The sequence below is a fragment of the Aulonocara stuartgranti genome, assembly GCF_965226115.1.
Source record: "Aulonocara stuartgranti genome assembly, chromosome: 3".
In the NCBI taxonomy this organism is placed as follows: domain Eukaryota; kingdom Metazoa; phylum Chordata; class Actinopteri; order Cichliformes; family Cichlidae; genus Aulonocara; species Aulonocara stuartgranti.
In genome coordinates, this window is record NC_138941.1 from 26217414 (window position 1) to 26244463 (window position 27050).

At 41.3% G+C, this 27050-nt stretch overlaps 1 protein-coding gene across 13 annotated transcripts in view; it reads right to left on the reverse strand.

Moving 5' to 3' along the window:
- Window positions 1-27050, reverse strand: part of nrxn2b (neurexin 2b) — a 698285-nt gene that overhangs the window by 328034 nt on the left and 343201 nt on the right. For 12 of the 13 annotated variants that reach the window (XM_082527645.1, XM_082527647.1, XM_082527643.1 and 9 more), the window contains 4 exons: window positions 23905-24343; window positions 22583-22966; window positions 20429-20632; window positions 17431-17457 (listed from right to left, as the gene is read on the reverse strand). In XM_082527645.1, coding sequence (XP_082383771.1) covers window positions 17431-17457; window positions 20429-20632; window positions 22583-22966; window positions 23905-24343 — 1054 coding nt within the window. The remainder of the gene's footprint in view (window positions 1-17430; window positions 17458-20428; window positions 20633-22582; window positions 22967-23904; window positions 24344-27050) is intronic. The other variant, XM_082527644.1, reaches the window with a different exon arrangement.

Here is a 27050-nt window from a genome sequence, read left to right on the forward strand (position 1 = left end):
CAAGAAGCAAAAGACATATTCCATTTTGTATGATCGACTATCTTGGTTGAAAGGATTTGAGTTTTCCTTTGTGTGTGTTTGAGGGCAAGTGACTCTATAGTGAAGTGGCTCACATGTTCGACTATCGTCAAGCAATTGTCAGGAATGAAGGGTTTAAAAATCTGCCAAGTCACCTATCTGGTTACTTTGACTTGATGAAGTTACTTTTCTTTTCCAATTAATGTTCTGATGTACACTACATCCAACTGGTGGCAGTAATGTACCATGTTGCACATGTGTGCCCTGAACAATAGGGGTAGGGGAGTCCACACCAAGTATATAGGTATACTGTGGGTATGCTGCTACTCTCTGCTTAGTGTGGGGAGCCCATACTAAGGGCTGTCCCACTGGGATCCATGTGGACCCAAAGTGCAGGCCACAGATGTGCCCTACATATCATGCTGGTACTGGGGCCTGTGGGTCTGCCTACAGTGCCTGAACACAGGTCACAAGGGGGATGTTTGCAGGTAGGAACAAATTGCTGATGGATTATCTGTAGCCAAATAAACAAACAGAAACTGTTCTGGGGTTTTTTTGTTGTTGTTTTTTGGAATAGTATTTAAATGCATAACTATACAAAGACCAATTTAATTCAGACCTGCTATTTTGTTTTAGTCTCTTATACAAAAACATGAACATCGCTGTAACACTACAGCTGTTAAACCAAACTGGACTAAAATAGAGCACGAGTACAAAAAAGTTATCACTGAAAACTAATTAATTAATTTTAATTACACCGAGAGCTTATTAAATAAACAATAAACAAAAACCAGATGAAGCCCAGTGTTGCTCTTGTAATCACCACCTATTGATCAGCAATGCTTTCCAATTTATTAAGAATAATAAAAAAGAAAAAGGCAAAGCAGACAATATAAAAGTGCAATATAAACCAAAAATGCTTTTAGAAATATTTGGTTTAGCCAGTGCAGGAATAGCAATCAATCAGTATACTTGATCAGTTTCACCTTGTGATGTCTCATTCTCTATATAGAGCCATGTGTACAGGTTTGTTGCTAGTGTTAAAAGATTGATTTTCGTGCACCAAAGTAGTTACAGCTGTAACAATGAGAAGCTGGTGGGTGTTTCTTAGGTGTACCGTAGGCAGTGAACTGAGACTACATGGTCTTCTTCCTTCCTACATTTGTGGGAGGTGCGTGTATGAGTGTTTGTGAGTGAGAGAGAGGGAGTGAGCAGAAGCGGGTGAGAGCTTACGCTTCCGTTCAACCTTGCAGAGGAGAGCGGTACATGCTGTGCACAATAGCTACATCTCCCACACACAAACATGTTGTCCTGTTTTCATACTGTACAACAACAGTATTCTAACTGGATGATTGGGATCTCTGTGTGTAAGCTTGGGTGGATAACCGTTAAAGAGAATGAAAGAAAGTAAGACCAACCCATTTTCAAAGAAGTACTGTTAAAATTTTAATTCAGGCCTTGGGTTATGGCGTTGGCGGTGGTGAGGGGAACGAAGGCAATGAGAGGGCAGAATATGTGTGTGGACAGAAGATGATGACTGGGATGCTGTGTCAGCATTGCTCTTTTTCTGGCCAAGAATGTGGCACAGGAGCGCCGCGGGATAATTTGATGACACGTTTGTGTGTTTGAAAGTGACCTAAGCGAGGAGGAGGCGATATGTACGCGAATGTTCGTGTCTATCCACCTGTACTTTATATCACAATTGTCTGGAAAACATATTGAGCTTTGAGGACTTATTTGTTAGATTTACATATTTTTTATGATGGTTTGAGTGTGCCAATGTGTGCGGTGCATTAGAGTGTTTCGCAGTTTAGTGCCAACCCCGTGTCCCCTCTCTCCTTTGCCATCTGTGCTCCTGGCATGGCTCCTTACTGTCGGTAATGAAGAGGAACCACCCCCACTCCCATCTCCACTCTCCTCCACCCACCCACCCCTCTCTCTCACTCTTTTGCTTACTTGTCTGGCTCTCTAACAAACCTTTTCCTTTAACTGTGTTGTCTTTCCCCCAAAATGACTTTACTACCTAGAAATCTCCATACACTCCTAAACTCCCGAACTCGCTGCTTTTGAAACATCCCCCTGAACTGCAGCTCCCCTGAATCTGCTTGACTTGATATTGATTCTTCTTTAAACAGAGCCTCTCAGCATGGTGCCTCTTAAGTTCAAACATTTGAAAGCCTACTTCCCACTCAAATGAACAAATCCTATAAATACTGCACATCTGTGTTCTAAAACCCACACTCACAGCCTAACATTATATATACTTGCACACAAATAAATGTAATCACACGTGAACCATACGCATATATCACATACGATAATATGAAATGCTAATGTAATTGGTCTTATATTAGCTATCCCCCAAATCAGTACTGAAGCCAAATTCAGTTTTAACAGCAAATGTCAAAGTTGTTTTATGTCAGCAAAGCTACAATTAGCATTTAGAGTCCTGTTAAAAACTAAATACAACCCGTGTTTCAGTAGCTTCTCGTACTACCTGCAGCAGCAATAATTCGAAGTGATAATTTTCTGCATCTAAGTTTCTTTCTTTCATTGTAGAGAAATCCTGACTCACCATTCTTAACAATGTTGCTTCAGTTCATTGAGGTTTGTGGGCATTCATTCATGCACAGCTCTCTTAAGAGTCCTCCACAGCTTTTCAGCTGGGTTAGGGTCTGAACTTTGGGGAAACTGGAACCCTTTTATTCTATTCTTTTAAACCCAAATCATCACCCCTCCACCAATGTGTTTGACAGTTGTAATGAGGTGTCTGTGCTGTTACTCTGTATTTGCTTTTCACCGGACATGCTGCTACGCATTACGACCAAATGTCTGCACTTTGGCCTCGTCTATTCAAAGAACAGAAGTTCAGAAGTCTCGTGGTTTGTGGTTTGTTGAGGCGCAATGTTAAGATGGAAAATGAGGCCTGTAGAGTTCGAGATGTAGCTCTGTTTATTGGAAGGATTTCTGCTTCTTTGGAGATCCTCACACTTGGTGATGATCAGTTAGTCAAGTGCAATTAATCAGCAGCACCTGGTTCCTATTTAACTTCTGAATTCTTAGTAAGCAGTGTGTACTTTTTCACACAGGACGCTATGAAAGCATTTTCCCATGATTGTATTTGACACATTGTTGCTAAAGTTTCCATCCAACTCTGAACGGAACACTTGGAACTCACATACAGTATCCTGTGATTATTGAAAAGATGTGTATTTAAACTTGTCTTTAACAAATAATTTTTTTTGTGACTGACCCTGAAACATAACCAAGTTACAGTATTTTTAAGTATTATTCTGCAGAATGAACTGACATTAGGAAAACAACACAACAACTTCAACTGTAAGTGAACTATTGTGTAACTGGTTTATCCACTGTCTCTGCTCTTCTACTCTCTACTTAAAACCAACACTCCCTGGTTCTCCATCACTCCCTTGTTTCTCTGAGAAGCATTTTGGGGGGAGTAGTTCAGGAGGTCTTGGACGCCATGCATTTCCAAACCACAGGTTCAGTGCACTTTTCCTCATGTTTCCCTCTAATGAGCCCTCCCTTGTGCCAGCATAGCCTGGAGCAGATGGGATGGTTCAGCATGGCATCACCAGCCGACACAGTGGCATGTCAAACAGGCGGTCATGGGCCTGAGCATGCCAAGCACAGTCATACTCTATCGCCATATGGGAATAATGTGCACTGAGATCATGCTGGATAGGCTGACAGAGTGCGATACATGAGTCGCCTGCAAATCAGAACAAATGCCTATGGATACTTAAGCATATATGTATAAGTCTCAAGGCACAAACAAATGACTGTTGACCAGGCTGAGGTCAAGGCTTCAAACACGCTCAGAGTACTGCTGTAGACACTCATCTGTTCACACATGCAAAATGCTCTCTACCCCTGCAGACACGTGCTGTGCACTCACAAATTTGCAAACAGACACACACGCACAATCCAGTCCATTCATCAAATGGCAATAAAAGACAGACACACAATTCTATACAACGCTCACCACACCAGCCCTGGCAGTTGCTCCCATTCACACACCAATAGAGGCACACACACCCCCTCCCCTCGGTCCTCTGCAGACTGTGATGATGGCTTGTGTTTGGGAGGTTAATGGCTGTTTGCTCCCCACAACCTTCACACTTGATTACTCAAGTCGACTGCTGTCTGGACTGCGGGGGACATCTCCAGGACACCACAGCCCTTCCTGCCACCACTCTCATAAGTATGCCTTGTTCATTAGAAATGTTAATGAAGTTTGAGGACACAGTGTGCAAAGTGATGGGAAATGATCCTCAGTGTTATTAGACCACAGCATTAGAAATGATTTAGCAGTGCCTTAAAAAACATAAAATAAAGGAAGAAAAGTACATCTTGAAAGATGGAGGAGCAGAACAAAAGTGTTCTGCATTATGCAGGTCACATTTTTATCTATTGCATTTTTAAAAATTCAGTGTGGGCTTTGCAGTGCACTGCATGATGACCGTCTGATTTCCATTTGAAAGTAAGGAAATGTGCTGTATGGATAATTTGTGAAATTACTATAAAGTGTGGGAAATTACACACCCACTGAAGTAGTGCAGTTTTTAGAAAAAGTGCCACAACTTCAAACGCTGCATAAAATATCTGTTCCCCAAAGTAGTTAACTTGGCAGTATTAAAGCAAACAGACCTTTTAGTCTTTACTTAGAGAGACTCCAGTGTTGGCACTCGTCCCAAAGTGTTCCAAGTGCAGGTAAGAGGCAAATTCACTACAAAAACAACATAAAATTTATATATATATGGTCATTGCTTTGTTGAAAGCTAAAGTCTTGAACCTATTAGTAATCTGCTAAAACTAACATTGCTCTTTATTAGTGGCTTGCAGAAATGATATTGTTCTGCAAACTGAATACTTCTGATTACAGGTTTCTGTAGCTCGCTTGGTCTGAAAAATATCCAGTTTGTTAAAAGAGGAGAAATACTAATACTAACATAGTCACAGAATTGTAATGAGCAAATATCCAAATAGATAATTTAAGTAATCATATATCTGTCAATAAAACAAGGCACGAGGCAGGTAAAACACTTGGAAATAGCCTTGCAGAGCAAAGATTTGAGTACATAGTTCATGATGTGCTATTTTTTTATGCACTGCTTGTTTATCTTGCAGTACTGAACACACCAGTCTATGTTCTATTAATTACAGCCACGGGCACATGATTTAAATTATGTCCTGTTTAAATTATCTGTGGATTTGGTTAAAATATATACAATGCATACATAATCATGTAAACCGAACGACTGCAGGCCACAGACATGGGTGATAACTAATTTTGAAAAATCTATTATTTTGCGACCTTAAAAATAGAAGCACAGAAGAAAAGTAAAATAATTATGCAAATCCGCAGGAAAAAGATAATTCGTGAAATTTCATTTTGCCACTCAGCGTATGATGAGGCCATAAACAACTGAATTATTGTTCAGTGGTTTTAAAATGCTTTCAGTGACATTACATACTTGTTTTTTGCAACAGAATGCAGCACTACTAGATTTGAATCACAAAATCTGCTCCCTGCTATCCACAAATGTCTCATATATGTGGTGAAAATTGAATTTACAGAGGTAAAGACTATGCAAATGACGCCTTATTCGGAAACCCAGGGGTGCCATTTTATGATTCATGACTGGTAACTGTGTTAACTACCTTCATTGACTTTCAGATGAGCTATGCGATGTCTAAATTGGAAGGAGTATTTTGGCTGAGCCACAATATTATATAGATTATACATGTGAGTTTGGATAGACAGCCTTATATCCTTCTGCTCTGCAGGCATTGGTGAAGCACCATTTACTAAATGGCTATTATGTACATATAGCAAATGTGGGAATGGAAGCTGAAACAATGTTTCTACTCTGGTGGGATGTGGTGTGCAGGAGGGCCAAGGGTTCTTCAACTGGGGCAAGTGATCCATTTGGACATGATATTGTTTCTGTAAGAGGAAAGGCTCGTAGCAGAAATAGTTACATAAGACTCCAGAAGTTCATATTGTTTCTATGGCAAGAGACAGGGGTTTTATTTTGCTCTTCAGTGTTATCAGGATAAGACCTCTTTTGACGATAATGCCATTTGGCTCCTATCTTAAGATATCATATTTTGTGACTCACAGGAGCGCAGGCCTATCGCTGCAGATCTAATGAAAAGCTGGGTGTATTTTTGTGCATGCGTGTGTGCATTTGTGTCTGCATGCATGCCATCTAAATGGCAGCCATCTGCTAACAGCAAAGATGGCTGTGATGGAAAGATATAAGCAGAAAACAGAGATAAAAATACAAGGAGACATCTATATCGTGATCCTCCTCTTCATCTCCCCCCCCACCCATTTTTTTTTGTTACAGCTACTGCCTATATTTCTATGTGCCTTTCTCTGATTCAAAACTACATTTCCCAACTCCATAAAGTAACTCGCCCTGTGTGCAGGAGCTCCGAGGACAGAGTCACTTTTTTGTTAGGAACTGTGGAATCGGGAGGGATGTGTTTTGTTGGTGCATGGAAGGAATTGGGGAGTGGTAAGTGGGGGGTCTGGTAGTCAGTTGAGTACATGGTTGCATGCTGACACAACAGCAAAACAGCCCTCCTACAGCCACATCCAAAATATCTCATGCATGGTGCTGCATTACACACACACAAAAAGATGAGAGGTGGCTGAGTGTGTGTATAGACTACAGAACTGTGTGTGTGTGTTTGTGTGTGTGTTGATGGGGAGGGAGAGAAGAGAAATAAAAAGCAGGGCGGGGAGCAGCAAACAGATTATGTCCCCCAGCCATGATTATCTACGCCTGCCGCTCTGACCCCCCGTCCCAATTACCAAGATAAGGCAGCCTGTGTCCATGTGTGTGCCTGTACAGGAGTGTGTCTACTTTCCTTTCGTTGAAGAAAAATATGTGATGCTTGCTCGTTCATAGGGCATTTGTGTTCACTGGTAGCTATCAGGGACCACACACTTTTTACTTCCCACTGTTCTTGCCCCATTGCAGGAGGGTTGTAGGTGTGGTGCTTTAGAATGATGAAATAGCTTCTCTTGATAGTTTCTAGAATTGCAGATGGACAAGAATACGTGTTTGAGTCAGGAAGATGTTGAGAGGACACCTGATTGATTTCAAAAAGCAGGAAATGAATCATACATTTTTCTCCATCCTCTCTAGAATTTTAGAGCTCCTGCTGGAGCATCAAAGACAGGCAACTCCCATCTTCCCTTTCGTACTGCCATCTGCGCCCTGCCTCTTTGCTTTGCCTTTTCATCCTCACCCTCCTTTGCATGCTTCTTATCAGTGCCTGTCATCTTCTCATTTTTTTTAACTCCCTCTCTTTACATCTCTCTTCCCCACAGGTCCCGTAGGGGATGCTGATTTATGATTTGAACCGCATTTCCCAACATGCTGGAGTAAGAGGGTCTGATCCCACGGGACAACCATCAGTCCTGTAAGACAGCATGGGTCTCGACAGCTCCAGGTTGGTGCCAGTTCTCTCATTAGAATCTCCGCAATGAGTCAACATGTAGGCTGTCACTAAAGCCTCGTAGAGCTGAAAGGAGGCACAATGACCACCTGGACTACTGTGATGCCACTGAGGGAGCCACAAGACAGCTCAAGACAAAGATCCTGGGGGAGGTGTGGCAGTTTATGGAGCACTATCCGTCAGTAATATCACATACTGTGTGTGGCAAAGTCAAGAACACTGTTATCTGTAGGCCTACGCACACATTTTTCAGTGGTTCAGCAATGCCTATGGTTTGATAAAATGCATTTTTTTTAAACAAATATTCTAACACAATCATTGGCCAATGTCGATGGCCCATTTCATTTGCAGGATCCCATCAGTTGTGAAAGCTGCTTTTGTTTTCCTGTTACCATAATTCTGAAATGAAATGAAACTCCTATGTGGATATGAAAAGTATTTTTTTACTTCATTACTTATCACTAATCCCGACATATGATTACCAGCTATCTTTTATACAGAAGCACTAAAAATTTATGAGAACTGCAGTATTGCATACTTTATTTTTTTTTTTTTAAATATACAGATAGGAACAAAATTATTATAAGCACTATGGAATTTAAAGTTTTTGTCAAACTTTTGTGCTTTTTTAAAGTGCATTTTGAACAGAGCAGGGGATTCTCAACATTGGATTTCTAAACATACTAGTTTTCAACTAGAAATAATAAATAATTTCTATTTGCACACCATAGAATTATTTCAGAATAAAGCAAAAACTACTAGGGTCAATATTGTTAACCCTCTGAAAAACTGAACTTTTTTTGTGAGCCACAGCACAAACTACTGCTGGGCAATGATGTGCTTTAATGTTTTAATGCTCAAAGGTGTAAAATCAAGTTCATTTCAACTTTCACTTGAGAAAGCATCGCGCCAAAAAAATTGAAACTTATCTCAAAACAGGAGATGAATACGCAAAATTTGCAGAATTTCTAAGTGTCATGAACTGGAGTGATAATTATTATTAAGAAATTCCAGGAGAACTACGCAGTTGGACCTGGCAGAGGTAGGAAGTGAAAGATTTTAAAGACTCTGGAAAGAAAATAAGGGAAAGTTGTTTCTAAAGCCCCCACACCACTGCCAAGACACCAGTGAAAGAATCTTTGAGAGTACAATTCCCGACTTGACTAAATCAATTTCTAGATGCTCGCAGACTGAAGCATGCCAAGGACAACCTGGATAAAGCTTTTGCATACTGGAAACACATCATTTGCTCTTATGAGATGAAACTAGAGCTTTTTAGCCACAGAGAGGCTGCTTATGTTTGGAGAAAGAAGGGAGAAGCATACAACCCAAAGAACACCACAGTGATATCCACAGTGAGGCATGGTGGTGGGAGCATTATCTTATAATGCTTAGGCATCTGGAACTGGGAATCTCATCAACGTGGAAGGAATCATGAAGAAACAAGGATGTATGAAGATTTTAAAAGAAAATTTCAAGTAGTCAGCAGCAAAACTTGGTTTGCATGATTGATTTGTCTTCCAACACAGCAACAAGCTAAAACACAGGCCACGTTTGGCGAAGAAGTACCTCCAGAAGACCAAAATTGAATGTTAAAGACTGGCCTGCATAAACATTTAACTTGAGTTCCACTGAAAAAACTTTGGGGTGAACTTAAGGTCCATACCAGAAGACCTACAAATCTGAAAGAGCTTCGGATATTAGCCAAAATGAATGGGCTGGGATAATTCAGTTGACATATTTTTGTCAGCTGAAATTATTGTGTTGTGAAATGATTTTGTTTCTGTGTGCAAAGTAAAATAAGATATAAATCCAAATTAAGCAAAGACATTTGGAAAAAGATGTCTTAAAAATTCCTTGCTCTGTTTAAAGAGCACTTGGGAAATGGGAAATTTTTATGGGGAGGCCAATCATTCTCTCCTTACCTGTGAAATTGCTGCTACTTTTGTTCATATGTAAAAGTCCCAATCCCCTTAAAACAACACTAAAACATACTTTTCTTACTTTGTTCAGCAAAACAATAAAACTGAATGAGAAGGTATGTCGTAGTCCAGACTCCAAAACTCCAACACAACAGTGAGACATCAGTGACGGACAGCAGTGGGACTGGATATGTGTGGAGAACAACTTGTTAGTGCTAAAGATGGCTTAACCGCTTGGCTGCCAAGATGAATCCCCTGAAACCAAAAGGATCCAATACACACACTGCTGAGGTTTAAGATGTCAATGAGCAAGTCAAGCTTCCCACATTCCTTTCCAACAACCTCCACAAGCTCTTCAGTGGACCAGGAGGGCAAAAACGGTATTCCTAAACACACTGTTTTCAACATGGAAAGCTAGACACTGAATCTGTCTCTCTCTGTTTTCTCAAGTTGCAAATCTGAATTTTTTGAGAGGTTAGATTTGGTGTAGAGAGTGTAGACTTGTGACATGAGACCAATGAGAACTTTGCCACAAGGTTCTTAAATTCAGAGGAAGCAGCTAGAGAAGGGAAAAGGAGGAGGTAAATAAGAAAAAGCACAGCGAGAATCTTTTTAAATCTTCCACATTCACTCAGTTTAAACTGCAGCAACTCTGGTTCTTCACCTTCCAAGTATAAACTTCAGCATTGCCTTATGTTATCTTGTTATGTATCATTGGCATTTGCAATCATTCATAGCTACTGGCCTTAGCACTATATATAATTACACAGGTTACCATATAGCCCGATGTAAATTAGCAGACAGCTGCGTACACATACAATTTATTATGCTGCCATGTTTCCACACAAACACATTAGTACATTCCATTGCAGTTTTAGTTAGAAAATGTTCTGATTGCTTATTCCTTTGATGTTTATAAAGGCTTCAAAGAACTTCTTTATTAAGTCATGCCTGTTTAACATTTAAAGAGGCATTTGGTTTGTTTCCAAACAAGCAAAGAGCTAAATGTGAGAAAATATTTTAAAATGAAACAGAGTTGCACAGAGATATTTATGTGTAGTTTTTAACAGGCTGTTTTGTGTGTGACACCACACTTTTTTTTCCCTACGCAAATGCTAGGAGGGCTGCATATATTTAATGCATTCGTTTTTTTGCTGGTGTTCAGCATTTTCACCAATTCTACAGTGACGACTGCTAATTTTATTCAAATGTGTTAACTACTGGAAAAATGCAAGATTCATTTCAGTTGTCCTTTACTGAGCGAGATGACTGATTTTAACACAAGTCTGCTTATATTAAATTATGCACCAATCCCTGAGGGTGCACCAGAGGCATTATGTTAATAAACCTTCTCTCATTGGCTCATTGCATCACACTTGGCCTGGAGTTTTGGAAGATACAATGAACATTAAATAAAAGAAAAAAGAGCCATCCTCCATTGGAGCATTAAATTGCCTTTAAAAATCAAATCCCAATCCAAGCATTTCCAAAACAAAATTTATTCAGTCTCTCTCTGATACATGCTCCAACTTTCCAAACTGTAGGATGTTGCGAATGCTGACGGCAACTTTTAGTGCCTACTGCAACTCCATTTTTGACATCTACTTGGCTCAGACAAGACATGGTGACTCATGATTTAAGTGAGCGATTGGAAACTCATTCAAATTCAATATTTGTGATTCACTGAGAAAATAAGAGAAAGCCATCTGCTCGGAGGCAAGTGAGACCAAGCAGGGGAGGTAGATAAGAACCCAATTTGCTACAATTTAGACTGAACAAACTACCTATTCAGATTTTCAGTTGTCATGACACCTGAATATATATATATATATATATATATATATATATATATATATATATATATATATATATATATATGAATATAATGAATTGCATTTATATAGCGCTTTTTGAGACCCTCAAAGCACTTTACAATTCCACTAGTCATTCACTCTCACATTCACACACTGGTGGAGGCCACAGCTGCCCTGGGGCAGACTGACAGAAGCGAGGCTGCCTTATCGTGCCATCGGCCCCTCTGGCCAACACCAGTAGGCAGTAGGTGAAGTGTCTTGCCCAAGGACACAACGACCAAGACTGTCCAAGCGGGGGCTCAAACTGGCAACTTTCTGATTACAAGATGAACTGCCAACTCTTGAGCGGATCAAGTTATATACAGTGGGGCAAAAAAGTATTTAGTCAGCCACCGATTGTGCAAGTTCCCCCACTTAAAATGATGACAGAGGTCAGTAATTTGCACCAGACGTACACTTCAACTGTGAGAGACAGAATGTGAAAAAAAAAATCCATGAATCCACATGGTAGGATTTGTAAAGAATTTATTCGTAAATCAGGGTGGAAAATAAGTATTTGGTCACCTCAAACAAGGAAAATCTCTGGCTCTCACAGACCTGTAACGTCCTCTGTAAGAAGCTTTTCTGTCCCCCACTCGTTACCTGTATGAATGGCACCTGTTTGAACTCATCATCTGTATAAAAGACACCTGTCCACAGCCTCAAACAGTCAGACTCCAAACTCCGCCATGGCCAAGACCAAAGAGCTTTCGAAGGAAACCAGGAAAAGTATTGTAGACCTGCACCAGACTGGGAAGAGTGAATCTACAATAGGCAAGCAGCTTGGTGTGAAAAAATCAACTGTGGGAGCAATCATCAGAAAATGGAAGACATACAAGACCACTGATAATCTCCCTCGATCTGGGGCTCCACGCAAGATCTCATCCCGTGGGGTCAAAATGATCATTAGAACAGTGAGCAAAGATCCCAGAACCACACGGGGGGACCTGGTGAATGACCTTCAGAGAGCTGGGACCAAAGTAACAAAGGTCACCATCAGTAACACACTACAACGGCAGGGAATCAAATCCCGCAGTGCCAGACGTGTTCCGCTGCTGAAGCCAGTGCATGTCCAGGCCCGTCTGAAGTTTGCCAGAGAGCACATGGATGATACAGCAGAGGATTGGGAGAATGTCATGTGGTCAGATGAAACCAAAGTAGAACTTTTTGGTATAAACTCAACTCGTCGTGTTTGGAGGACGAAGAATACTGAGTTGCATCCCAAGAACACCATACCTACTGTGAAGCATGGGGGTGGAAACATCATGCTATGGGGCTGTTTTTCTGCCAAGGGGACAGGACGACTGATCCGTGTTAAGGACAGAATGAATGGGGCCATGTATCGTGAGATTTTGAGCCAAAACCTCCTTCCATCAGTGAGAACTTTGAAGATGAAACGAGGCTGGGTCTTCCAACATGACAATGATCCAAAACACACCGCCCGGGCAACAAAGGAGTGGCTCCGTAAGAAGCATTTGAAAGTCCTGGAGTGGCCTAGCCAGTCTCCAGACCTCAACCCCATAGAAAATCTGTGGCGGGAGTTGAAAGTCCGTGTTGCTCGGCGACAGCCTCAAAACATCACTGCTCCCGAGAAGATCTGCATGGAGGAATGGGCCAAAATACCAGCTACTGTGTGTGCAAACCTGGTAAAGACCTATAGTAAACGTTTGACCTCTGTTATTGCTAACAAAGGTTATGTTACAAAGTATTGAGTTGTATTTTTGTTATTGACCAAATACTTATTTTCAACCCTGATTTACGAATAAATTCTTTACAAATCCTACCATGTGGATTCATGGATTTTTTTTTCACATTCTGTCTCTCACAGTTGAAGTGTACCTCTGGTGCAAATTACTGACCTCTGTCATCATTTTAGGTGGGGGAACTTGCACAATCGGTGGCTGACTAAATACTTTTTTGCCCCACTGTATATATACATTGTATCTGCAGGAAAAATGGTTGCAGGTCTCTTCAACTTTGCTATTTAATTCAGTAGCCAAGGCTGCACATAACACTGATGAAGCACAGAATGTGTTTTAATTCAGGTGTGTGTGGAGGGAGGAATTATTCTTTCATTCCTCCATTGTGGATCACATCCAGTTTCTTATTGGATATATTGTACAATCACTCACTTTATTCCAGTGTTTCATTAGAAGTATTTAATTGTGTGGATGTTATAAAGAGAGTGTGGACATAATAAATAGCATACTAAGCAATGGTACTGAATAGTAGTCGTACAAACACTTACGACTTTGTGTCGATTGTAATTTACAGTGCTGATAACATTATATAGCTCCTCTTGCATTCTTTCATATTATATTCTGCATATATATTCTGCTCCAAGTGAGTTCAAACAGATAAAAACCAAAGTCAACATGAGTACATTCAACTGAGAAACCAGGACATTTGGAGAAATCAGGTCACGCTGGTAATATAACCTGGATACTGCATGTGCAGCTGATCAGTAAGGAGTTAAAATACTGCTACCACTATCAGAAAATAGTGGTGAAATCTTCCTGCATGCTGCACAAAAATAAGCGAGCACATAGAATTACTATTGGATTCATCAACTGCGCATGTGTCTCATGCTTCTTTATAAGGAAAACATTACATAAAGGTGTGTCATGGCAGAAAGAATGCAAAAGAAAATGTAATGTCCAAGGTTAAAACCATACAAGGTCCATTTTAGTTAAGTATTACCTTGAAAATGACATTTTTTTTTAAGGGGGGGTTGCTTATAAAAATAAGTTGAGCTTAGGCTGTGTTAACAGATGGCAAATGTTATGTTTCCCCAAGACACAAGTGATAAAAGAAAAGGTTTCACATGAGAGTGGACTTATTAAGCTTATTTCCAGCTCCATATTACTATTCTTGGATTCTGCTAGAGTGGCTTTGCACGCTACAGTCAAAAGAGATCATTCTTTATCTCATATTGAGCCTTGGTGCGGCACCTCAGTTCAACCATGAGCCATTTTAGTTATTCACCCTTTAAAGCCCTTTAAGCCAGCTGTCTCCTGATTGGCTGCTGAGATTACAACATTAAGGAAGATCTACTTCACAGCATACAGATCTAAGAGAAAAAAACAAAAAACAGTGTTCACGACAGCATGTAGGCTGAACTCTCAAGTCTGAGAAATTACTTGTACATACACTGACCTCACTACCATATCAGTATGGCGACAGTACGCTAGCAGTGAATTGGGGAAGTGTTTCCCATTAAAATAAATGTTATGTTCGAGAGGATAAAGTGTGCATATTAAGATAAAACTGCAGCTTTTTAACCAACTCTCCATTCTGACCAATATTTCATTGCTAACTCTTCTAAAGCTGCTTTTTGATTATTTTGAAATGTTCTTTTGGAAAATGACAAATGTGCATAACTAGTGAATGAATTTGTTACAAAGCCTAAAAGGTCCATTTAGTCTTGTGATGATTTCTACACCCTGTATTTTTCAGTCCTGCCTAATGAACAGTTATTTGTAATGTCTCCTACACACTGGGCGTTTCAGTCTATGCTGAAGTGAGCACTTTCAGATGGATGGGGCAAAGGCTATGGCATTAGCAGACGGAGTTCTCACACCCCACATGCTGGCCATATGTCATGCCAAATCGCATCTCATCTCTCGCTAAGAGAAGGTGCTGCTGGAGGCTGAGAGGCCACCCTCCAAACCGATATCATCAGCTTGACACCCTGACCTGGACAGAGCTGAGGGCTACAGCTATGCTCTGTATCATATCTAGACACATTAAGTCAACTGAGCTACGCTGCAATAAAACACAAAGCCGATCTTTCAAAACTAGGCAGCCCAAAGTCCAGACATAAAAGCGGGTCAATAACAGTGCAGTCCATTAAATGCATTATTTGTGGGTACTACCAAATACTTGTGAATATATATCTTAATGTCATAATTAACTGCATGGTGGTGTGGTGGTTAGCCCTGTTTCAGTGTCACAGTAAGAAGGTCCTGAGTGGGAATCAAGGCCTTTCTTTGTAGATTTTCCATGTTCTCTCTGTGTCTGTGCAGGTTCTCCCCAGATACTCTTCATCCCACATTCCAAAGAGACGAATGGGGATAGAATAATTAGCGACTATAATATGGCTGTGAATGGTTGTCTGTCTCTACTGTATGTGTTAGCCCCATGACGGATGGCCTGCCCAGAGTGTCCAGGAGAGGATACATGAATCTTCGTTATGGTTACAATGTAAAATGAATGCTCAGCCTGCAAAATCTTTGTTCTGCTGGCTACTTTCTTTGTGGACCAACCAGCAGACACTTCGGTAATCCTGACTTTCTTACTAAAATTCAAGGCTTAAGCTTTTGTAGGACTCGGGAGGCGATATCGACCAGGAGATGTCATGGTACTGAATAAATTGTTGTCTGTAGTTCTGCCTGATTTGTTCCCTCACTGCTTTTTCTCTTCCTCTCTCTCTCTCTCTCTCTCTCTCTTTCTCTCTCTCTCTCTCACACACACACACACACACACACACACACACACACACACACACACACACACACACACACACAGTCCCTCGCTCTCATCCAGTTACACTTACTGTATATACTTGAAACTCTCACACACTGTTGTGTGACCGAGAGAAGTCCTACCCATAAAAAAGGAAATTACCAGACAAGATCAGTCATGCAAAGAAACAAAGAAAGGTTAAATAAAATATTCCCTGCAAAACCACTGAATTCCAAGTCTGCAACAAATTACTACTTAAGTAGAAAGAATGTGTAAGAAAATCAATATTTAAACTCAACAGCTTCTTTTGAGCTTTAACAATAAAGCATACAGAACCTCTGATGCCACAGCTTTCAGTACGGAAGTTGTTCAGTTTTAAACAGGTTCACAGTGAAATGTTTGAACGCTATGTTGGAACAAAGCGTATGTCAGTCTTTAATCGAGCTAAACCCTTGTGTTAGTCTGACATCTAGTGGTTAATCCAGGGTATTGTGCTCTTTTAAGCATAATTGAAATGTTTCCTCTTCTGGTGTCTCTTCCACATATTTAGGGACATAATTCGACATACACTAAGGCCACTTCGAAACCCGATGGAAGCTCATGAGGTTTTTGCATTGTAGTTTTGTATGAATAGCTTTTAGGTGCAGTGATGTGAGTGACATAGTGTAACGACAAATGTGATTAATCTGGCTGCAATAACGAAGTAGAAAATTAATTAATGCCCAATTCTCTAAACATACACAAAAGAAAACAGAAGTGATTTATTAATTGGTACCTTCTCAGCTGTTGTTGTTAGACACAGATCAAAGTCATGCCCCAACCTTTCCCCCTTCACAAATACTTCATCGAAACTGAGAAACACACCCACACACATGCAATCATTGGCAAACAAGAGGTTTTCTCTACTTTGTCACCACTGCTGGCAGCACTTACCTGTGGGCTAGTTGTTCAATTGTCAGTGACCGTGATAGAAATAACAGTTTGCTATCATTTTGTCAGCATGAGGCAGAAAAACATTAGCTTGCTCGGAAAACAAGCACACACCAGGTGGTGCCATCTCTCAGTGGATAAGCAATTAGCTTTGAAGGGGGGGGGACAAAACTACAGTTCCCCCCCCCACAAAGAAAACAAGCAACACCTGTGTGTGCAGCCATGTGGAGCCCAAACTCAGCGTCGCATAATAGAAAATAGGGACATCCAACAGGGGAGTGTCAAGCTGCCCTTTTCTGAATGTGTTTGTGGAAAAGGTTGACAGGAAAATGACTAGAATGGGGAATAAGCAGGAGGAAGGCAATGAAATAATTTCATAGCTGAGAGTAGACAAATGAGAAAGGTTGTGGGATGGAAAATTCTAATAATTACGCAAGTGAAACATTAATTAAATCTATGTGAGAAAAGGGGAAATTAAAGTGACAAAAGGAAATAAGAAAAACACAGATCAGGTAATTTAAAAAAAAGGGACAGACATACAATAGAGGCGGGAGAAAAAAGCTGAATGATGGGAAAAAATTAAAAGTTGTGTTTTCAAAACTAAGAAAATATGGGAGCAGAGACACGGGTAATGAGCGGAGGGAAACAAATCATGTGGACAGAAGAGAGCAGAAAGCGCCACGGCACAGAGTCAGGATGAAAAAGACAGATACATTTTAGTCAGAAAAATGGATAGAACCACTTACTGAGGCTACAGTCTATCCTGATACAATCTGGCGGGAGAGAGAGCGAAATGGTGAGATCAAATAAAAAGAAAAGGAGGAAAAAGGATAGAAAGAAGAGATTGGATAAAAGAGAAAAAAAAGACATTTTTACATCCTTCAAGGTACATTCTGCAGACAACCAAACTTTGCTCTGGGGCCACCATCCGGGGACAGGCTCTGAGTCAGGATCACCCTTTCCCTTCATCAATCCCATCAACCTTCCTTCGCCTTGCTCCACCCAATCCTCCCAAAGCACAGTAGAAGGCAGACTTGCAAAATAAGATCTATGTATTACAAATATGAAAATAAACTATACAAAGTGGTCTACTGCTGACACTGAATACCTAATAAGACTACTTTGTGATTATAAGGAAAACTAAAGTAAATTCTGTGCTTGGACTCACTTGGTTCCTATTAAGCACAATCTCTTAATGGCCTTTTTATCTCTTCCACTGCTTATTGTGATTTTTATTCCTCATAATAATAATAATAATAAAAACATCCTTTAGAAAACTGTTTAGAAATGGTCTAAATGTGCTGGTTATAATCACGCGGTTTGAAAAAAATGGTTTGAGTACTATCTAACTGATCCATTCTCCTCACACTGTGGACATAAACGCTGCAATACCGTCATTACAGCAGACGTCGCACCACGCAACTGTAACGTCAGCTGCCTTTCCTGGTAATTTGAGATTCACTTGCCTTCTACAGCACTTTGGGTTCGACAAACCCGACAGTAACTGACACGAAAAGGTGATCTGCACATCCCAGCCACCTCGTGCCTTGTGCACAGAAACTGAAATAGGCCTGTATATATTTTGTGCTACTTGCTACAAGTGGTGCGAGGAAAATGCCGTAAAAAGTGTTTCATCATTTTAAAAGGTTTAAAAATATGATCTTGTGGCTTAAAGCACAGAAAAGCTCAGTTAAAATCATGCAAAGTGTCCGTAAATGCCCAAGAAACTCAATGTGACTCTTCAGCGTAAACGGACCTTTGACTCGACTCTAAATGGAGCTAGGGATTTCTTTGACAGGAACTAGTACACTCTACCTGTCACACGCTGATATGTTATGATCTACGTGTGCATGTGGCAGAGTGGCTGGGTTGTGGTCTCGAGCTGTCAACCGCTACAGAATAGTGGACACAAACAGCCAGGAACCAGGATCACTCTGTAGAGATTTGGAGGTCATACAAACACAATGATATTAAAATGCTTTTAGGGGCCACGAGCATCGACTGATGTTTTCCGAATACATTTAATTCAGGACAAAAGCGACATTCATGATTGTAAACAGTGTAAAGCATTTTGTAGAGGAGGTCTAATCATGAATTACTCATTCGAGAATCAATAAATACAATATTTATGGCATTAGGTAAAACATGCCAGCCGTCATCTGGCCTACACATCGCAGGCTGAACATGTTACCGTCACTCTCTATCATTAAAGATATCATTAGGACTACATCTGCCCAATTATAGCAGTTCCTAGTGATTAATTACCAGGATTTTAATTATCTTAACAAGGATTAAGGCCTTAACAGATCAGAAGGATTCCCTTCTGACTTGTTTCACTTTAGTTGTTAATTAATTTTCTTGCAAAAGAGCAGTGGAAATCATTAGCATAGCTAAGCTGAGTTTCATTTAAAAGCCGGTAAGAAAGGAAGGAAAAGGGGCTGGTATAGAAATTCTCTTGAGGATTAGCTTTAAGTGTGGGGGCATAGCTGAGAGGTTAAGATGTGGCCCTAGGTACATTAAGTTCAGCTGTGTATGCCCCGACAGCTACAGCTGTGAGCTGGTCTCTGACTGTTTGATCCGAGGGCCGCAGACATACAGGCCATTGAAGGGATGAAAAGTTCCATCTTTTGTGTCCTGGCCAGGAGGGGTTTTATGACTGATGGAAAAAAGTGAGAGTGTGAAGGAGAAAGAAGATAGAAAGAGGAAAGAGAGGGGAATGGCCTCCTTCATTTATCCCACTGTCCCCATTCATGTCTCTAAGGTGGCTTAAACTCTAATATTCCAGAGTGCACCTCTGTCATGCTCCTCCTGGTTCACTGCTGACAGTGTGGTCCTTCAAAGGGTCAGGACAGATTTAAAGTATCTAGAGCTGGAAGGTCATACCATCTTCCCCAGAGCAATGGTATTCATTGCAATGAAATTTTAATAAGTCAATAGGAAGCATTATTAGAGGGGATTCATATCCCCTTCCTAAGATTCCATCTAGCTTACAAAATCACGGAGCTTCTCCTATTAACACTCAGGCTGCTTCACATCCTCAAACCTCCCTTTCAGCACATGGGCCTATGAAAAAGACTCCTGCCTACTCGCAGCACCAGGGAAGCTTTGGTAGAGCTCCGGTATAACGCAAGAACCATTAGGAAGCGCAAGACAGAGGCAAGCCCACCCTGAAGCTTTAAGAGCAACCTTCAAGGGCTCAGGGTCAAGGCAGTGATATTGTTAGAGATGGAGCTTTTTTACCAGGATGAGGAGCCATGGGGCTTCACAGAGTACAAGAAGAAGGGGATGAATGCAGAGGAAGTGGGGGCAGGGGTCGAAGCATATTGAAGAGAAGTTACTGCAGGGTGTCTCCCTACAGAGGCTGCAATGACTGCGTTCTGGAGCTAGTTTTACATTTTGACTTTGTCTCATTTTCTCACAGTTAGCAGTTGGTAAGGGATAAGTTTCTCTTTGTTCCTCAGTTTTCTCACATAAATAGCTCTTTAGCACTGTTGGCAGTTAAAAACATTAGGTAACGGCCAGAACCTACTGATGTAACAGAGGGACGTGTTCAGAAACTTTTCCCCAGCCAACTACCTGACAATGTTATAAAAAAAAAAATCATGCTGTGAAACTCAAAATGTCAAACCATTATTCTGAGTACAAAGGCATACAATGCTGAAATACAAAGTGAGTGTGAGGAGACAGGGAAGGAGGCAAGGGAAAGGTTAGCGGGGACATCCACAATGAATCACGGGGGCCTACCGAGGTTAACGGTGAGCTTGACGCGGCCTCCGTCCAGCTCCAGTCGCAGGGTGTCCGCTGACTCCTTGGAGGTGGTGGCCATGAGCAGGCCGTACGCTCGCTGAGACATGAAGCGCAGCGCCACGTCTTCGGCCTCCGTGTGCATGGTGACTGGCATGATGATCTTCAGGTACATGCTGCCGTCGTAACTCAGCACCGTCGCCTCTGCAAAGGGGCGATGAAGAGGATGAAGTAAGCAACGAGTAACAATCGAGGGAACGGTGTCTCCCGAACAAAGGTCGGGCCGGTATCACAGCTAAGTTTAAAGTAGCTGTGATAATCCACGTAAGCTTAATTACAGTTGAAAAATCTTTCAATCACTCACGTCCCGCTTTCTCCAAAGACGACAGCTCTAATTCAAACAGGATTTAGACAAGACGTGTATTTGGACGCCATATCAACAGCATAGGATCAAGGGAAAATTCGGCATGAATCAAGATCAAAGCCATGTATGTCTGAAAACGTCACACCAAAACAAAAGGGGATATAAATCTTGTTACACCTCTCAGACATTCAAATTTAACAATTTCATAGAAATAATCAATGCGCACATCTTCTGAATGTCTTTTTCTGTGTGTACACTTTTAGCACACCTTATCATTTACAATGGATTTGTTAAATATGTATAACATTTGCTTAAATTAGATCTATCGGATGGCCTAGGAACGCCTTAGGGAGGTCTGGGCTTCTGTGACCCAGCCCCCTGATAAGGGGATAAAAAATATGGATGGATAAATAATTATCTCATAATTATGTTTACATTTGTTTACAAGAACCCACATTTCAAGAAAACGCTGACAATTTTAAAGTGTAGTGTATTAATACAAGAAGAACAGGAAACCACAAAAAAAGGACTTAACAAAAACATCAGATGCTTGCCAAGCTTAGAAAAACAAAACTCAGTCCGTGCTGTAACACGGTCTTCATGTTCACACTACATTGAAGCGTGGTTACTTTCTCTAACATCGCTGCTGCCATAAATAGACCGCTGTTGGAGATTGACAGTTCCAGAGGAGTGCTCTTATCTTGGAGCGTGGGTCGATATGTGTCACCACAGGCTAACATGAGTCACTTTCACAGGGTGCTTCAAGCATTTAGATTTTAGAGTGTACAAAAACACGATGTTAAAAGATGCAGAAAAATCCCTCCTACAGGCCAGCAATCGCTTAAAATGCTGCTATTTCAAGAGAGCACATCAGATTCGCAAATCCTACACAACACACTGTGTGTACTTTGACAAAAGTCCCACTTGTATAAAAATGTGATGCCGCTGCATTATTTTATCAAAACAGTGAACGGCTAAAAGAGACCATTCATTATTGCATAATCACCATCACTACAACCTGCAGGGCCCTGTCCCTGTCAAATCAATATCACAGATTCTCCTGTCATTCAGCTAATCTGTGAACTCAGTTTATATACACAGGTGTATCTAGCTGGGTATTACAGAAGTGTGCCTGCAATAATACAAAAATCCACAAGATGGCAGAAGAACATCACTTAAACCACGCTTGTCATCCGAGGAACCAAATAGTAAATTGTTAAAATTATCACCCTTCAAAATAAGGATATTTCATCCTATACCCTGACTGTCCTGACTTGAATCCAATTTCTCCTTCCCTCACCCTGCCTCGCTGTGGTGCAAAGGCCACTCGTGTGTGTGTGACTGACACAGATGGCGGCAGGAGGCCTGGCTGCTCTGTCGCACTCCTGCCAACATCCCAGCACTTCAGCCAGTGGGCTGAATGCAAGCAAGTCTCAGGTGGCATTTGGTGCACACACAGCTCCTTGTTGGTTACAATACAAGGAAGAATGCTGTCGTATGTGTCAGCACATTAACTTAACAGAAACTTTTCGTTGTTTGGTGTTGGGACTCTCATGATTTCCTTTTCATTCTTACTGCAGTGCATGGGGCCTCATATAAAGGAATATCTTTGCTTGTGTGTATATGTTTGTCCTGCTTTTAATGCGATAAAAAAGCATTTCATTTCTTTTCTGGAGTGTAGCCAAAACAATTATATTTATCATAGTCAGTATTCAATTATATACAATGAATTCAGATTCTATAATTAATCCTTAAGTGGTCAAAGAAGCTTCACTCTTGGCCCTTCTTACCTATCTCACAGTTGGTACCAAGGTATCCGGTGCCAGTGCAATCACAAATGTACCGGTTCCAGCCCTCTTTGCAAAGACCTCCGTTGCCACAAGGGGCACTGCTGCAGCGTTTCTGTAGCTCACGGGTGCAGAAACTGCTGACACCCAGGGCACTCTGGATCTCAGCCAGCCGGCGGACATCCCGGCTCTTGCCATCGATGAATAGGTCACGGACGCAGCCTACGTAGCCGTAGTTAAGGAGCGCTGTCCAAACTTCTGGCGGCAGGATGAGATCTGACTTAGATTCGGGCAGCCCGCCCAAGTACATATCAGTGTCCAGGTCCAGGATTTCACTGCCCTCTGGGGAGCTGAAGGGCATGCTGCGGCTGTTGACTGAGATTGATCCTAAAATACAGAAAGAAAGAAGAAACAAGCAGCAAGATGTTAACTTTTGAATCTGATGTTACTGGCACCTGGATACATCACCCTAACTGCAGCTACATGAATGAATATAGGTCCAGCTTATCTGTGCATGACTGAGCATGCATCTTGTATTTAGTGCTTGACTAAAGTGATTCAGATGGTCAGGACTGAAAATGTGTATAGTCTATATACGTAAATGTGAGTGAGCGGAATAGTGGGAGGGGCAGTAGGTGGCTAATTTAGGGAAACAGAACAGGGACAGACGGAGACAGAAGGACATACACGCCACAGAAAGAATAGATGACAGTAGAGTGTGCATCCATATGCGTGTGTGTGTCTAATGTGTCTATAATAGGCTAAATGGAGGAGAAGGGAAGCAGAATGCAGCAGGGAGTGGGTGAAACAAAAGGCCCTCTCTCTTTCGGTGATTAACGACTCCATCTTAATTTTCTATTAAAAGCCAATTACAGGAGGAGCAGCAGTGAGATCCCATGCGTGCATACACACTCACACACACACGTATGCACGCACACATTCACACGCTTCCTCATTATAAGGCAACAATTGAGGGAGATATAATGTCCAAGGTTCTTTCCCACCTACAGATCATTCATCAGACAATGCCCACTCAAGCATACAGATGCTCCTGTTTGCACCCCCAGAAGGCAGAGGAATTTAAAGACATCACACAGTTTTTAAAAATAGATATACTGTTAGTATATGCAATCACTACTCTGCTTCCAACATGATTGAATTGTCATGAAGGACAAAACAGTATTAGACTATGACAAAGTCAGTTCTGTCCCCTTTTCCGTGCAGAGTCTATATTTCTGTCTTCCTAATCCAGTGAGCCGTTCACATGCACTTAAATGGCATGCAACATAAAAAAGTGACTAACCCAGTTTTAAAGCACTCCTCACCTTTCCTTCCTTCTCTTTGGAAATCCACATGGCACCATTCCCCATCGTTGACCTTCTTGTTGCTGGCCTTGAGCTTTGTTTTTCCGGAGCCCATATCAATCAGCAGGTACAAATACCCCTCCAGAAGCTCCATGGCAAAGTAATCAGTCTTCAGCTCCCTACCAGGCTTCTGCTCTTTAGGCCCCTGAGGCCGTCCGTGGCTGAATAACAGAAGGCCGCTGGGCTCTGTGGTCCGGAAGTCAAAAGAGATAGAGCCCGTCTTCTTGGTGTTCCACTTTGGCAGAGAGATGTAGGACTCGGGGGTCTCAAAAGTTACAGGATCCAGGGCTGCTACATCCTCACAGCGGAACACCAGGTCACCATTCAGGGTGATTTTCGGGTCACGCTCGATGGCCAGCCGTGACAGCTCCAGCTTAAAGTCGTTGTTCTTGTACACCACCTAAAAGAAAAGCAAATGGTTGAAAGGTTATGATTGTGCATTTGGAGTCAGACTATGATTTAAAAACATGTGACTCAAAAAACAAAATGCAGTTTCAACAGCATAGTCTGTGTTGTCATGGCTGTTAATACTGAGAGCCAGCAAATGCATTTTAATTGCTTCAGGTAGTTTCAAGTATTAGTTATAGTCGCTGCCGGGGAATCTCAACAGCACGGGGAAATGACTTAAAACTTGAATAAGTACATGACTTTTTCATGAACTGCAGTGTGGAACAAGTATTAGCGGAAAAGAAGCTGCTTTAGTATCTCCTGCACATGACCCGGTAACAACAATTTTAGGTCAGAGAAAAGGTTTTGCTAAGGGAAACAGGAAGAGCCAAGAAGCGAGATGAAAGCAGGCCGAATGCCGATGTCTGCTAGTACTGAGGTGTGGACCCACAACTTAAAGAGTGTATTGTACTCTCATCACTGGTGTTTAAACTCCTGAACTCTGGTTCATTCCATAAACCATACAAATGTTTCTTCTTGTACAAAACCATTCCTCACAAATGGAGTAAATATGCATAATAAATTGAAAAAATTAAAAAGGCTCCAGGGGATATCCAGAAACAGAAAAAAAGCGAACGTTGCCTACAGCTCCAATGCAAATGTCTCCAATGGTCTTTGATGAAATACAGCTCTATTGTTTGAGCTCAGAGTGTGCCTCCGTGTATGCATTCATAATGGATTAATTGCTGAAGGCAAAGCAAATTGTTCTTGTCTTTTATAGTTTTAGTTTTCTTTTTATTTGTTGAACACTCTGTACACAGCTTTGTGAGAGGCCTTCCTCAAGGTAATACTGTGAATCAGCAGAGCTCTCTCCATTTGTGCGCTGTTCGCACTCTCTGTTTACCACACTGCTCACAATAAAACAGAGAAAAAATAAGCTGGTCTTCATTTCAATCCCTGATTTCTGCTGCTGTCTAAGCTGAAAGGTTAAGGAGATTGTTCCGGTTCGGTTTGATTCCGCCAGCAGATGTTCTCATTTGAATTGTCAGAGAGTATAAAAACAGAAAGAGCTACCTGCTCTTTGTGTTTGGAGTACAATTCTTGTTCTCATGAAAGGATGGAATGAAAGTCATCACCTTCTATTCATATCTACTACTTCCCACACTGGAAAAGGGTGAAATTTCAATTGCACAGAGGTCAGAGTGAAAATGAAGGTAGAAAACTTTTTACTATGCTTCAGAATTAAGTTTCTCATTTATGAAACACGTTTCATTTCTTCAATCATGTAAAAAAACAAACAAACATATATGACAAGTTGAAGTGAAGATCTTATACTTAAGAAAAACTGAAACCTTGAAAATATTCACTAGTTATGTAAGTGTATTCTAGTTTGGGAAGCATAGATGTCAGGGTCCTGGGACTGGGCGACCCAGGATCTCTGAGCAGTTATTTATTATATTATTATTATCATTATTATATGTATTTTGGTGTTGCTTCCCTTCTCTGTGCTTGTGTGTGTATATATGTGTGTGTGGCTGAGCACCCGTTTATAGGCGGCGTCAGGCCCCTGCAAGGGGACTGGCCACACCCGAAGCCACACACCTGCTGCTGATCAGGCCTCGTCGGGGGAGCTACTTAAGAGAGTCTCGGAGCTCCCACCGACGCGGGATCATTGCATGAGACTCCACGTTAGTCACCCTGTCTAAGCTAAGTCTGAAAGTATATGCCTGCCGATCTGAGTGTCCTGACAGCTGCCGTTATTGTTTCCCGCAGGAAGAGCGTGGAGGGCACGGAGAGCAGCGAGCACCGGGGGGTGCTGACACGGGAGCAGAGAGCACACGGACTATTCACAGGAGACACGACACGGGAGTCTGGGAAAATACGGGGAGTTATTGTTACGTTGTTTTTCACCTTGTAAATAAACACTGCCTATACATAGAGCTCCGCGCCTGGGTCCTCCTTCCCCACTCCTTCCACGGTGTGCCATGCCGCACCGTGACAATAGACATACGACCCTGTCCTAAACTTCTATAGCCAAACATCTATAACATCTGTAGCCATATCTCATTTATAGCAGCAGAAGACACAATTTCTTGGAAGAGACCAAGTTTAAGTTATATCAAGGACTTGCTTGGGTATTTTAGGTGCTAATTGTACATGCACAACCAAATCATGGGTGCTCCACTTCAACTGTGCTGGAACAAGATAGAAATAGTGAGACTAAATAAGAAAAGGGAGAAATGTATTGGATTTGTATGATTTTATGTTTTAATTGTAAATACACGATTTATGGGTGTGTTTGGATCATATTTTTAAATATATAAAGTATAATATATGAATGTTTACATGCTTTAATTGTTTTCTTTGGGAAAATGTGGAAGCACCCCTGGCAGGTTATGAGCAAGGTGTGGCTCAATAGCAACAGGATATGAAGGACTGCCAATTACCTGATTTGTGTGCGTTCTGTTTGCATGTGCTGAACAAATAAATACTGTTGGGAGTCATCATAAAGTTAAATTTAAGTTTAAATCTGGTCCCTTTTTTCATTAATCATCCCAAAGTCATTTAAAGTTGGGGTACACAACAGTACCGTAACTTGATTAAAAAATATAACTGGTGCAAAAGGGAACTACACTCCTGCATTGCCTCTGGGCCCTGAGTCTATCCTGCAACAGTAGATGTGCCTTTTCAGACCAGATCAGAAAAGTATAAACAAATCC